The sequence below is a fragment of the Chelon labrosus genome (genome assembly GCF_963514085.1).
Source record: "Chelon labrosus genome assembly, chromosome: 16".
In the NCBI taxonomy this organism is placed as follows: Eukaryota; Metazoa; Chordata; class Actinopteri; order Mugiliformes; family Mugilidae; genus Chelon; species Chelon labrosus.
The window spans coordinates 26,920,033-26,935,218 of NC_140349.1; the positions used below are offsets into that span (position 1 = coordinate 26,920,033).

Genomic DNA, 15,186 nt, shown 5'->3' on the forward strand with positions numbered 1-15,186 from the left:
CTTCCCTGATGGCATATTCAAAGATAACAATTCATCAGGCTCAAATTGTGAAGGAGTGGTTCAGGGAGTATGAGACATCATTGTCACACATGGATTGTCCACCGCAGAATCCAGACCTTATCTCCAATGAGAATTTTTGGGATGTGCAGGAGAAAGCTTTGCACAGTGGTCAGACTCTCCCATCATCAATACAAGATCTTGGTGAAAAATGAATGCAAAAAAAAAAATCTTGTAACATTGCAGAAGCTTATCAAAACAATGCCAGAGTGAATGCGTGCTGTAATCAAAGCTAAAGGTAGTCCAACGAAATATTAGAGCGTGTGACCAGTGTAGTTTAAGATTGTTTCTGTTAAGAAAGCAAAGGGTTCTTGTCATGGCTACATGGTTAGTTCCTTCACATTACTACTAGCTGCTAAATTATTAACTTTTTTACTAACTTAATATGGCTGCTCAGCTGAAATATCAAACCACATAGGATGTAGCCATATAGGACATAAGACATAAGACATGTTTATTGATGCCACGTATGTGAAATTTCCTTGTCACAGTAGCGCGGAATTTGGGAAAAATATATACAAAAAAACAATAACAAAGTCGACAGGAAAATTTCAAAATACAATAACAAATTTGAAGAAGAGCAAACGATGGGGCAGCAAGTTTGGTCTTAGGCATCCCCCCTTTTTCATGACACCAAAAAGGGCTAAGAGTGAATCCGGTTCTATGACAGTGTCTAGGGTCAGCGAGAGGGTCCGAAACACACTTCTCCAGAACTTTTCAAGGCTGGGGCATGCCCAGAACATATGAACTAATGAAGAATTTGGACTTCGACATTTGTCACAATTGAGGCTGATATCTGGGAACATCTAAGCTAGTCTCAGTTTAGATATATGAGCTCTGTGGACAACTTTGAATTGGAGCAGGGAGTGGCGTGCGCACATAGAGGTAGAATGTACTTGTTTAAGTACAGCATCCCACAGGTCATCCGAAAGTGATCCTGCTTCCAGGCAGTTTTAATGTTGTTAAGAGGGGCGTCTTTTAGCTCAAATATCAGATTATATATGGTAGATATTAATCCCTTTGCAAGAGGCTGGAGTGAAAGGAATTTGTCAATGGGGTTGGGGGCAGGGAGTTTTGGGAAGCAAAGTATTAGGGATCTAACATAATGCCTCAATTGTAGGTATCTAAAGAAGTTCTTAGATGGCAGGTTACATTTTTTAGACAAGTCACTGAATGAGGCAAAGCAATCATCTATGAACAAATCTTTAAAAGTGTTTATACCCTTCTTATGCCATTCATGAAAAGCTGCATCCTGCATTGATGGAGGGAGAGAGTGATTGGATGCTATTGGGCGCATAAGGGATGGCAGCTGAGGACAAAGGTTCTCCTGAACTGGGCCCACACCCTCAGGGAGCTGTGTACAACCACACTGCCGGTCGATCCAGGGAGCAGAGGGAGCGCTGCCCCCAATAGTGCAGCGCTCCCTATATACATGATGAGATGACAGAACCCAGTGAGTCAAAAAATGATTTGGGTATAAAAATAGGGACACATTGAAAAAGATATAACAGTTTGGGCAGTACTGTCATTTTCACCGAGTTGATTCGGGCTCGATTGCAAGGTCAAAGAGCAGGGGGCTCAAAGGGCAGCCCTGGCGTGTACCCCGTTCGAGTCTGAAGGGCTGCGAATATGTAGAATTTGTTAAGACAGAGACAGAGGGAGTGTATAACAGTTTTACCAAAGAAATAAATGTTTGTCCAAACCCAAATTTTCCAGCAATCCAAAAACAGAGAATAAATAGTCCCCCTCCACTCTGTCAAATGCCTTTTCAGCATCAAGGCTGACCACACACTCAGGGACACTATTTGAGGGGGAGTATAATATGTTGAAAAGGCGACGCAAGTCAAAAAAATGAGTGGCGATCTTTAATAAAACCAGTTTGGTCAGCTTCTATAATAGTGGGAAGAGCATCTTCCAGTCTTTCAGCCAGCACTTTTGCAAAGATTTTAACATCTGAATTCATCAGAGAGATGGGCCTATAGGAGGCACAGCCCTCGGGACCTTGAATGTTTCGTTAATTTCGGTTAGGTCTGACGTAGTGACGCCGTTATCTTTGCGAATCTTAGTAATTTATTGTTTAGCCTTCTTGCCTCTAAGATGATTTGCCAACAGCTTTCCTGACTTGTCACTATGCTCATAGTGAGCATTCCTCGTCCTAAGCGGCAGGTTCTCAGCTTGGTATGTTGAGTTCAGTTCAATTCAATTCAATTTTATTTATATAGCGTCAATAACAATACAAATCGTCTCAAGACGCTTTACAAAAACCCGGCCTGAAACCCCCAGAGCAAGCCTGAAGGCGACGGTGGCAAGGAAAAACTCCCTTTTAACAGGAAGAAACCTCGAGCAGAACCCAGCTCATATGGAGGGACCCATCTGCCTAAGGCCAGCCGGGTACAGACAGAAGAAAGAGAATCTGTCATAGAAACACATATCTGACTAAAGCGTACATGTGGAATCTTATGATACAAACTGATGATGTTACATGACAGTTTCAAAATGTAAGAGAGTGAAGATCGAATTTGGTTTGGAGCCCGAGCCGCTTCTTATATAATCCTGGCTTTGGAGTCTTGGCATATTGGCTATCTATATTATGAATTTGAATCAAAGTGTCTAGTCATTTCTTATTCAGGGTACTGTTCTTGTGCGCTATAAAGGAGATGATTTGTCCCTTCAGATACGCCTTCAGGGTGTCCCGTAGGGTCAGACTGGAGACTTCTGAGGAGGCGTTCATGCCGAGGAAAAATGATATTTGATCGGTAACATATCTCACAAAGTTTTCATCCGATAATAAAGTAGAATTGAGTCGCCAGTGCTTTCTTGCTTGACCAGTGCCAGGGAGGTATAAGCTCAGAACGAGGGGGGCATGGTCAGAAATTACAATGCTTTTCAGTTTGCAGAAGCGGGCCTGTGTTATAAGATTGTTATCGATGAAAAAATAATCGATTCTAGTGTAGGTGTGATGGATGTTTGAGAAGTAGGAAAATTCTCTGTCCTTGGGATGGAGAAAACGCCACACATCTGAGAGACCATATTCAAAGAGGAAGGACTGTATGCATTTGGCTGACTTACTGACTACAGCAGGTCGAGGAGATGAGCGGTCCAGCTCTGGATCCAACCAGCAGTTGAAGTCACCACCAAGTATCAGAGAGTGCGAGTCCAGGCCAGGAAGAAGTGATAAGAAGCGCTCTAGAAAGGCAACATCATCTGAATTTGGGGCATAGACATTAGCTAGAACCACATTTCTATTAATTAGTTTTCCGGATACAATGATGTAGCGACCATTTTGGTCACTGATAACACTAGAGAGTTCAAACGGAATGTTTTTCTCGACCAAGATGGCGACTCCTCTTGCCCTGGCCTGAATACAAGAGTGAAATATTTGACCAACCCAACCTCTTCTGAGTTGAGAGCGGTTTATGTCACGCAGGTGAGTTTCTTGCAAATAGGCGATTCCCACTTTAAGGTGTTGAAGATGCATCAGAACTCTATTTCTCTTGACATGATTATTTAGACCCTTGACGTTCCAACTAACTAATTGTTACTCACTGTAAGTTCTTACTAGATGGACAGAAATTATGATCAAGATGTTTCAGTAGGCACCCACTGGGGGCAACGGCAGCCGCAAGCAGTCACTTCCGGTTAAATGCAAGTCTGAAAGTGCTTTAAGTGACATTGCAAACAAAACAGAATGACAGTCAACACATAGAAAAACTGAAAACATGGGAAAAAAACCCACCCTAACCCAAAACCCAACCAATCGCCACAAAGAGTGGCGTTAAGCACAAACACATATGCCTTGACTAGGGATGGGCGATATGGACTAAAAATTTTATCCCGATAATTTCTGGTATTTATCACGGTAACGATAAAAATTACGACAAATAATAAATAAATAAGGACCGGCCGGAGTGGTAAGCAAAAATACAAATATCTCATTTCTTTATATAATTGAAAAATCAATTCAGGCATTAAAGGGTTAAAACTAGGGCCGGGACTCGATTAAAAAAATTAATCTAATTAATTAGAGGCTTTGTAATTAATTAATCGAAATTAATCGCATTTTAATCGCATATAAATATTTGACCTGAGAACAGTGAGAAGTAATTTTTTTCATATGGATTTTTAGTATACCATTGAATAATGACATTGAATCAGCTTCTTCGTTCATGTTCACTGTGGTTTGTTGTTGTCTGAAGTAATGAACAGTGTTGCCAACTCCTCAGTAAGGAAAGTAGCTATTGGCTGTCCTAAAAGTCGCTAGAAGTCGCTAAATGACGTCATCGGCCAATTTGCATAATTTACCTTTTGGATGTAATTGTGATGGACGCTGTATTATTAACGCGCCTCCTTTATACGGGCTTGGTATTGGCAAAATGACTCTAAAGAGACACTCTGGCACAGTAACTTAAGTCACAGGCACAGTAGAACATGAGCATTTTTTGCCATAACTAGAATATTTTTAACATTTTTTGTACAAACGGTTAACTGGACAAAACAAACTGGTTAACTGGACAAAATTAACAATCTAAATGGATTATTATTTTATTATTTATTTTAGTGTGACAGTGAAGAAACATTTACATCCCGCTCTGTAAACCAGGGCGCGATCAGCGGCAGCTATGCGCATGCGCCATTCGTTTGCAGTCTGGACGCGGTGGCGTGGTTCTCCCTCTCTGCTCTAACTGCTGCTGCGCGGGGCTACTGTGAGACTGACCGCCTGTGAGTGCTTTGGGACGGGAGAGGGGCTCACGGCAGCACCCGCTGCTTGTTGAGGACACTGGTAATGAACGCTAGTTGGTGCTCCAGTATAATCGGTCCGCCGAAACTCATCCAGTGAGAAACGTTCCGCGGTGCAAAAATAAGTGCGATTAAAATGCGTAAAAAAATTTTAACGCGTTATTTTTGTGTAATTAATTAATCTTAATTAACGCGTTAAAGTCCCGGCCCTAGTTAAAACCAAACCAGAAAATGGAGGCGGAGCCTCATTTAGGAACGAGCTCCTTGCTGCCCAGCGTATCTTCTCCGCCTTCCGCCATTGTCAATTTGTCGATATTCCATACGTGTTGGGCTGCGAGTGTGTCGCGCACATATATACGTCATCTATGGGAATTTATCGTTTTTATCACGGGATGACATATTCTTACCTTGGGGAATGTTTTTGACGATATATCGTAAACGATGAAATATCGCACATCCTAGCCTTGACTAGCAACAGGTCTTCCAAATTCCTATCTTAGGATATCCCTTTCTCCTTAGCAATAGGAAGAAAAACCCCTGTTTTGTGGTCATAATAGTAACATTGACAAGATATTTCTGAACAGTACATAACTCTCTCAACATTAACAGTGAAAAGTTGGCACACATTTCAACATGTCAGCATGAACAAGCCCAAGCTACTGGTCAGCTGATGGGCAATACGAGGGCCGGGAGCCCAGCACAATAGTAACCATGCGTCCGTATACATTAAAACATTCGTGCTGACCGACCTTAACGTTAATTTTCACCTCGGTTGTTATCTACCTTGTGATCATTGATGTATTTACATGCTTTGGCGGCGGACATGAGCCACTTCTTTTCACCGTTGGGCAGCGTGATGCGTAGTCTCGCCGGGAATAGCAGAGCAGGTCCCATTCCAAGCTTGTATAGCGTCGCCATGGCGTCTCTGTATTCCGACCGCCGGCTTAGCCGACTGTAGTCTTTGACGATGCGGATAGGATGCCCGCGGTATTCCATCTTGCCCCTTCGGTGTGCTTCCCGGACCAGGAGGTCCTTGACCTGAAAGCGGTGGAGGCGCAGTATAACCGGGCGTGGTCTATCTCCTGGCTTGGGCTTAGCCGCCAAGCTCCGATGTGCTCTGTCAACTTCTGGAGGGCATGGAAGTGCCTCCTTCCCTTCAGTCAGCAAGTCTGAGGAAGGTGACCGTTCTCTGTGTTTTCGGGGAGGCCAAGTATGCGGATATTTTGTCGCCTGCTCCGTCCCTCTTGGTCACTAACTTTAGCTGCTAGCCTGGTGCTGTTTTCTCAGAGGCTGGAGCAGAGGGATTCAGGCTACTGTCAATTCCAGCTCCTTCCATCTTCACCTTGAGCAGTGACGGCTGGATGGTGTTGAACGCACTGGAGAAGTCGAAGAATATGACCCTCACAGTGCTACCGGTGTCCTCTAGGTCAGACATCTGTGCAGCAGGTAGATGTCAGCGCCTTCCACACCTATGCCTGGTCGATAGGCAAACTGCTGCGGGTTCATGTTGTTGTGCACCAGATGACAGAGGTGGCCCAGAATGATCCTCTCCATGGTCTTCATCAGGTGAGAGGTTAAAACTGCTGGCCTGAAGTGATTCGGCTCACTGGGATATCCAGTCTTGGGAACCGGAATCACGCAAGATGTTTTCCACAGGAGCGGAACTCTCTCCAGACTGATGCTCAAGTTGAAGATGTGCAGAAAAATCCCACAGAGTTGATCTGCACAGTCCTTGAGAAGTCCGGAGCTGATGATCATGGCCAGTACCCACTGCGCAAAGACACGTTCAAAGAACGTTGTTTTTGCACGTCTAAGTCTGGTCCCCTGAAGGTGCAGACTGTTACTCCAGACGATGTCTTTTTTCGATGTCGAGTGAACGTCCATTAATGATGTCCACAGTACCTCCGTATACGGGCCAATTGTAGTCCAAATGTGGTCTTCATAGACGTCTTTCCTATGTCAAATTTAAACTCATTTTAGACTACAGTCAGGTCTACAATAAATCACAATTCAATCCCGACAGTTTTTTTCCCAATCTTTATTGCAAACATCAGTCTTAAGAACGTCTAGTTGAGAAGTACTAGTTAACAGTAGGCAGCATGAAATGCAGCAACATTTGTGAAAACAAAAGTGGTAAAATACAATAAATAAAATTACCTTTGGTCTGTATAAGAATAAAAATGTAACAATACAAATATAATACAAATAGAACAATAAAACATAATAATAAAAATAAAAGCAAAAACCCAACTGAGCACTTAAGTAAAGGGCTGATCCGATTTGAATGAAAATAAAAAAAAGTGGCACATTTGCAAATCTGGTTACACACACACACACACACACACACACGGATATTAGAATTAGAATTAGAATTAAGTGTCTGTCGGCCAAGTATACTTGTGTATACAAGGAATTTGGTCTCTGCAACCGTGAATTAGTGAATTAGTGAACACACACAAAGCACACAGTGAGGTGAAGCACACACTAACCCGGAGCAGTGAGCTACCATGCTACAGCGGCGCTCGGGGAGCAGTGAGGGGTTAGGTGCCTTGCTCAAGGGCACTTCAGCCGCTTTCTACCGGTCGGGGTTCGAACCGGCAACCCTCCGGTCACAAGCCCAAAGCACTAACCAGTAGGCCACGGCTGCCCCACATATACATTTGCAGATAGTTTTGCTACAATAATGGCCCCATAGCTCTGAAGCATGCGTCCTTATGAAGTCTTCAGTTGCCCGATTATCAAATAGCATGACTCCATCTGTACAAGTAGAAAAAGATAAATGATTAGCAATCGAAACAACAATTAACACCCCCAGCTTTTTTAGAATGCATCTGTATTGCCGGAAAAAACAACAAGAACAGTTATCCCAACAATGGCGGCCCGCCAAAGTCTCGCACAGAAATAACTACTATCGCTCTGATAGTGATAGCGACCGAACAACTGTTGTTTGCAATGTTGTTCACGTTAAAGCTTCCGTAAACTTTAGCACGGTGGTTGTGTTCAAAAGCTAACGAGCTGATGGGAAAAGATGCAATGCTAATTGTAGCAACAACTGTTTAGATTAAGGGCCCGTCCACACGTACGAAAACGATCTTTTCCCTCTCCGTTTTCGATCATCGTTTCAAGAAATATCCGCGTCCACACGGATCCGTTTCAGCACGACCGAAAACGCTACTTCCTATTCCAGGCCTATAAGTGGCGCTGTTTCGGTTTCAGAAATTCACCAAAAATGGAGAGGAAGATGCGGAGCATGCGCATAAAGCTTGAGCGCTGTTTACAAATCGCCTTTTTTGCTCAGCGTGGTGGCACAGGAGCATGATATTTTGCCCTAGTAACCCTAATAGGCTCAATATCTTCTCCAGCATGAAAACTAGCATGTAGTCCGCCATTGTTGTTGATGTTGTTACGAGACGTCTCGCGGGATGTGGAAGGCTGCTCGGGAGTGTGGCGATGACGTCATCGTTTTCCCCGTATTCGCCGTCCACATGAAAACGCAAGAGCTGCGTTTTCGAATTTCTCCACCCTGGGACCCGTTTTCAGAAAAGTGCGTTTTTGGGCTATGCGTTTACAGGATACGTGTGGACGAAAGGCCAAAACGATGAAAAACTTATGCGTTTCGGCGTTTTTGCGTTTCCGTGTGGACGGGCCCTAATATACGACAAAGCTGAAAACGCAAACACTATAAATGAACATAAAATTAACTAGACAGTAATGGGTTGACCGAACTTACCTGCAATTTAGTGAACGATGATTTAAGACAGCTGTAGTAGAGGTTGTAGCCTACAGTGCACAGACTCGATCATTGCTTCCACATAAGAGGAACACCTGGGCCAATCGGAGTGGCTCTTACGGTGTACGTTGTGATGACACAATGCCTCAGCCAGTTCCCACTGCGCAAAGACATGTTCAAATGACATCTTTTCAACGTCGTTTTTGCACGTCAAAGTTTGGTCCCCTGAAGGTGCAGACTGTTAGTCCAGACGACGTCTTTATCTGACGTCGAGTGAACGTCCGTTAATGACGTCCACAGTACCTCTGTATAGGAGCCATTTGAAGTCCAAATGTGGTCTAGACGTCGTTTCTACGTCAAATTTAAACTCATTTTACACTACAGTCAGGTCTACAATAAATCACAATCCAATCCCGACAGTTTTTTTCCCCAATCTTTATTGCAAACGGCAGTCTTAGGCAGCATAAAATGCAGTAAAATTTGTGAAAAAGTGGTAAAATACAATAAATAAAATTACCTTCGGTCTGTGAATAAAAATGTAACAATACAAATATAATACAAATAGAACAATAAAATATAATAATAAAAATAAAAGTAAAAACCCAACTGAGCACTGAAGTAAAGGACTGACCTGATTTGAATGGAAAAAAAAAAAAAGTGACACATTTGCAAATCTGGTTACACACACACAGATTGCAATACACATTTGCAGATAGTTTTGCTACAATAATGGGGCCATTATTGTTTCACCTGGTGTGTGTGTAACTGGATTTGCAAATGTGTAAAAAAAAATCAGTGTGTAACCAGATTTGCAAATGTGTAAAAAAAATCTGTCTGTAACTAGATTTGCAAATGTGTAAAAAAAATAATCCGTGTGTGTGTAACCTTATTTGCAAATGTGTAAAAAAAAATCCACAAATGCGTACATTGATCTGTATGCGTAGACAAATCTGTAACTACATGTGCTGTAACTACAGAACAGGGCTCTCTCGCATTAAAATAAGTTCATCCTCCTGGGCTTCCACTTCCAGCTCTTCTTTGACGTGTGCACGCATTTACGGCGCTACTATATCCCCTGGCGACTAGAAATACTATTTGTCCCATCGATTGGCTGATAGGTCGCTGATTCAAGCAGAGGAGTCTGCTTTCGCCTCATCCATTCGTAGATTACTAATTTTATGTGTCTATGTTAATAATGTGTGGTGAATTTTATCACTTCTCAGCGTGGCGTGTGAGCGTGTGAACTTATTGAAATGCGTGTGTCTCATTCGAGAGCCCTGTTATGTAGTTACAGCACGACATCCAGCCTCCATTGTATCGGGACTGGGACCACTGTTCGTCCCAGCTGCCATACAGTCTGTGGTACCAGCCAGCCCAGGTAGCCGGTAGCTAATATCATTTGGTGCTAGACTAGCGCCCACTGGTGGTATGTAGCTGTATAGCTACGGAGGCACACAGACAAATCTCCACACGCATTTGCAAATCGCTGCGTGCATTTGTGGATCTGCCGCGGCAGAAGTGTAGAACACGTGTAAGAACACATCCAATGGAGAGGCCAGATATTTACAGATCAAAAATTTACAGATTTGTCTACGCATACAGATCAACGTACGCATTTGCGGATATTTTTTACACATTTGCAAATCTGGTTACACACACAGATTTATTTTTTTTTTTTTTACACATTTGCAAATCTGGTTACACACAAGGATTTTTTTTACACATTTGCAAATCCAGTTACACACACACGGATTGAAATACACATTTGCAGATAGTTTTGCCAAAATACCATTATTGTAGCAAAACTATCTGCAAATGTGTATAGTAAAATGTGTATAGTATGAGTAAAAAAATAAAATAAAATCTGTCCCAAAACTGACCCCTGAGGAACACTGTATTTCATATTACATGCAGATAATTTAAAATTATTTACAGTAACATAAAACCTTCTGTCTAATGAATATGATGAGAACCAGTCAAGGGCTGTCTCTCTAGATGCAAATGAATTAAATCAAACTTTCTGTGGCGGGTTTAAATGTTGTGTTTAGCCAAGGCCTACCTTCAAAAGACCAAAGGTGGTGGAGGTTTTTGCTCTATCTGATTTCTGTTTTTATCGCTGGGCGGCCAAACTGCATTGCCCTTTTTATTATGGTGTGTAATACTGTTTTTTTTTTCCCATCTCATTCCTGTACACTGAATTGGAGGTAAGTCTTACACATATCCCAGGTGTGGACCAAAATCCCTTAAACTTAAAAAATGATGCACTTTAACTTTTGACTCTACTGGCTTGGTGAGCAGTTCTGCTTAGGTAGTCCTCCCAACTACACACAATGCCTGGAAGACATCATGTCTTGATACTCACTTTAGAAACTGAAAGTTCCAGGAGGTGTTCAAACAACTACGTATCTAGCTTGAATAGTGTTCCTTTCACGGGCTAACAAAAATTGGGCTATGCAAAAAGACAGCCAATGCTTTTGGAACAGGTATGACTTCAGGTTTTTCAGGTTTTGTGTGTATTTGTATAATGTATCTTTGTTTATTTCCTAATGTGTGTGTGTTTGTAGATATACAGGTCTTATTGATGACAGACATCCTGGTGTTTCTGCAGGAGAAAGACCAGAGATATATCTTTCCATGTCTGGTAAGAAAATACAGTCACACAAAAGCAAAAAGTAAATTATTCTTCTGTTTGCTTTCTCACATTTTTCTTTTTTACTGTGTTACTTTCAGGACAAGCCCCCGGTACTGTCACTTCAGAACCTGATAGTGAGGGATATAGCCAATAAGGAACGTGGCATGTTCCTCATCAACAACTCCTCCCCTCCTGAGATGTATGAGTTCCATGCTGCCAGCAAGGAAGACAAGAATGTCTGGATACAACACATCCAGCACACTATCAGCAGGTGAGACAACATACACATTAAAATCCAGTAGAAGCATCAATGCTGACACAATAAAATGACAAAAATATACATAAATATAATTCATTTAATCACCAGAAGAAACAATTTAGAGTTCTCCTCAGAGCCTGTTAGCCAAGGGTAGCGTTCATAGTTTAAAGTTTTCCCAGCTGGGTCAGGCCAGCTGGCTCCAGGACTTGCCGGCCTTTCCTCACAATATCCAGCTTTTCCTTCAAAGTCCTGTGTGAAAATGTCTTTCAAAGAAGATCTGCAATCAAATCAATGGCCTCTCCTCTTTCTGCCATCGTGGGTTCAAAAAGTAGCTATCAAAACATTAACAGGGACGATTTGCTTGTGCAGCTTGCAACAGATGAACATAGGGTTTCCAACTCCCTGAAAAATAAATAAGGGACACCTCAGGGCTGGCTGACCCGATTGCCTTCACCCTTCCCGGCATGGTGACTTTTTTTTAGCCCTTGTTATTAATTTTTAACTATCTGACTCAAAACTGAATTGAATTAGATGCATATTTTTGAGTGATATGAACAAATGGAAAACAAATTATAATTCAACAATTTATTTTTTTTAATACAAAATAACAAAATTAACAGAATAAAATAAATATCTTTCTTAAACAGAAACCTGTCCGGCTTAACTTAAAACTGTAGAAATTTATATAAAACAATAGAAAGCAGAACAGAAAATTGCAAACATAAAGTGTGAGGAAAAGTTGTTGCTTTGTTGTCTTCTGATATCTTCTTCGCAAGCGACAGTACCTCGACCAGTGAGATGAGTGGGATTTCTGCTGTCAGCTTATTGGTCACAGGGCAGGAGCTGGCCTGGGAATAACTTTACCATAAATTGTGATACAAAAGTTATTCATTAATTCCATTGACATTTAACACACCATTTTTGATTCTCACAGTAATACAGGACAAAGTGTGTACCACTCTGTCATGAGCTATCCCCAAACTACACTTTTTTAACAGATGCATACTTGAAATACAGGGTGTATACTTTCAGTACAGTTTGTCTGTGTTTACCTGTGCACATAACTTAAAGTTATGATGTCATTCAGGTTCACTTATCACAACAACTCATGCGTCTTTGTTGTTTCACCAGGCTCAGTAGCCCTTTGTCTCTTTCTTTCCGCTTAGTGTGCAAACTCAGGGTACTGGATTTGGGGTGAAATACTCACAGAACATATTTGTTTTGTGGCCTTTATCTAAGCCTATTATTATACTGGGCCTTATGATGACCAACCATAGTTGTTACTTAAATTGGCTGCTTTCCTTGTGACCTCTTTATAGGCCTGTAGTTGGATCCTCTTTCTAGAGATCTTTATCAGGACTGTACAGTCTTCTTTTAGCCGTACTGATAAAGACTGTGCAACCTTCCATCTCCATGTTACCTTCTAACCACACTTGTCTGAATGACATTCTGATGTTGTTGCTGTCAGTCCTGGTGGTGTGGATCACTGAGTTGATGTCTCACTCTCCTGTCATATAGCTTAATGTCATCCATGTAAGAGGAGTTGGCTAATGGTTGCACCATTCAGTAGAAAGTGTGCCTACAATAGCTTGTTTGTTGGATCAGACCACACTGACAGGCCTTTACTCCCCACCTAATAATAATAATAATAATACATTTTATTTCTAAGCGCCTTTCAAGACCCGCAAGGTCACTGTACAAAAACATAAAGACACAAAACAAGACAGAATAAACAAATGGAACAGTGCAATCAAGGTGGATAGGCTATCTGGAACAGGTGGGTTTTGAGTCTGGATTTAAAGAGAGGGAAGGAGTCAATGTTTCTGATGTCCGGTGGGAGTGAGTTCCAGAGTTGGGGAGCAGAGCAACTGAAGGCTCTGCTCCCCATGGTACTGAGGCGAGCCGAGGGGACAGAGAGGTGGATAGAGGAGGAGGATCTGAGGGAGCGGGAGGGGGTGACAATATGGAGGAGATCCGAGAGATAAGGGGGGGTGAGGTTATGGATGGCCTTGAAGGTGTGGAGAAGGATCTTGAAGTTGATGCGGGATTTGACTGGGAGCCAGTGGAGATGCTGAAGCACGGGGGTAATGTGGTGAAATGAGGGGGTTTTGGTGATGATGCGAACGGCTGAGTTCTGGACCATTTGGAGCTTATGGAGGGATTTGTGGGGGAGGCCGAAAAGGAGAGAGTTGCAGTAGTCGAGGCGGGAGGTGACAAGGCTGTGAATAAGGATGGAAGTGGTATGGGGGCTGAGAGAGGGGCAGAGACGATTTATATTGCGTAGGTGGAAATATGCAGACCGGGTAACGTTATTGATGTGAGATTGAAATGACAGTGAGCTGTTGAGGATGACACCCAGACTCTTAACTTGGGGGGAGGGGGAGATTAAGGAATTGTCGATTGTGAGGGAAAAACTGTCAGCTTTGGAAAGTGTGGATTTGGTGCCTATGAGGAGGAGTTCTGTTTTATCACTGTTTAGTTTTAGAAAGTTTGAGGTGAACCAGGATTTTATTTCAGATAAACAGGTGATGAGGGAGGAGGGAGGGAGGGAGGGTGGAAGTTGGTTTAGTGGATAGGTAGAGCTGGGTGTCATCCGCGAAGCAGTGGAAGTGAATATTGAATTTGCAGAAGATATTGCCAAGGGGGAGGAGGTAGGTGATGAAGAGGAGGGGCCCCAGGACAGAGCCCTGGGGCACACCTACTTGTCATTGCTTATATTTTGCTTGACCAGGAACACTGCACATGAGCTGTAGTTTTTGAGATGCTCTGGCCCACTTGTCTGGCCCTATACAGTCAACTTTAAAACAAAAACAACAATAAAATGAATGTGATTAATACACAATAATTACAGCATCATCTGTGGCAGCTTTGAAGGCAGCCTTTGGAATGCCCAGAGACCAGGGGCCTCATATACAGGATTTGCATGGATTTCCTACAAAAAACGTGGTGCACGCTCAGATCCAGAAGCACATTTCCTTTGTACATCCCAATCAACGTGGAATTGAGAGCACATGTTGTACCCAACCCCTCCCTATCCATGTCCCTTTTAAATATGCAAATGATAAATTGACCCTGCACCTGAGATACCCCTCTCTGCACAATCAGAAAATGAAAACATAAGAATGAGTAAGACGGGAAAAAAGAAGAACTTCACAGAAAGCGAATTGGAGACTCTACTTACTGGAGTGGCGCAAAAATGTACTCTTTGGCAGCTGTCCTCCACGTGCCACAATGTTAATTGTATTTGCGCATCACATATGATCTGTGCATTGATCGAATGAAAATGAGTCCTGTTGACATTTACAACTTCATCATGTGATTTTTTTTATTTTTTTTTTTGTGGCGCCGCTTGAAGAGTAAGAGCTTGCAACAGCTCTTACTCGATCTCCCTTTTTTTCGAATTTAATTCACTTTTTGATTCCCTTCTTGTGGAGATTACTTTTGTATATACTTTTTCAGACAGCATTGCACTTTTTTAGTTTTGTTTTTTATTGGGAGTCTCGCCATAGCCAAATATTTTTAACAACATCCAGACCGGCTGGCCTAACTATGCAAGAAGCGACCGGCCTAACTATGCAAGAAGCGGCCAGCTGCGCATTGTTTACAGGAGGGAAACAATGATCGCCCTGCATAGCGCTGTAGTGTTCCTGAGATCCCCATGGAGATACTTCATAAGACCCGCCGTGGATGCCGAGCAGGAAAACAACACAGAGAAAAGAAGAGATGCTTCACTTCTCAGTGCTGTTCTCCCCTCCGTTACCGTGAGATCGC

General features: G+C 42.5%; 1 protein-coding gene across 1 annotated transcript in view; it reads left to right on the forward strand.

Annotated features, from left to right (window-relative positions):
- The window catches only part of LOC311501643 (rho guanine nucleotide exchange factor 2-like), a 77,446-nt gene that overhangs the window by 37,786 nt on the left and 24,474 nt on the right, over window positions 1–15,186 (forward strand). The window contains exons 13-14 of the mRNA XM_084563596.1: window positions 11,089–11,165; window positions 11,255–11,427. Coding sequence (XP_084419722.1) covers window positions 11,089–11,165; window positions 11,255–11,427 — 250 coding nt within the window. The remainder of the gene's footprint in view (window positions 1–11,088; window positions 11,166–11,254; window positions 11,428–15,186) is intronic.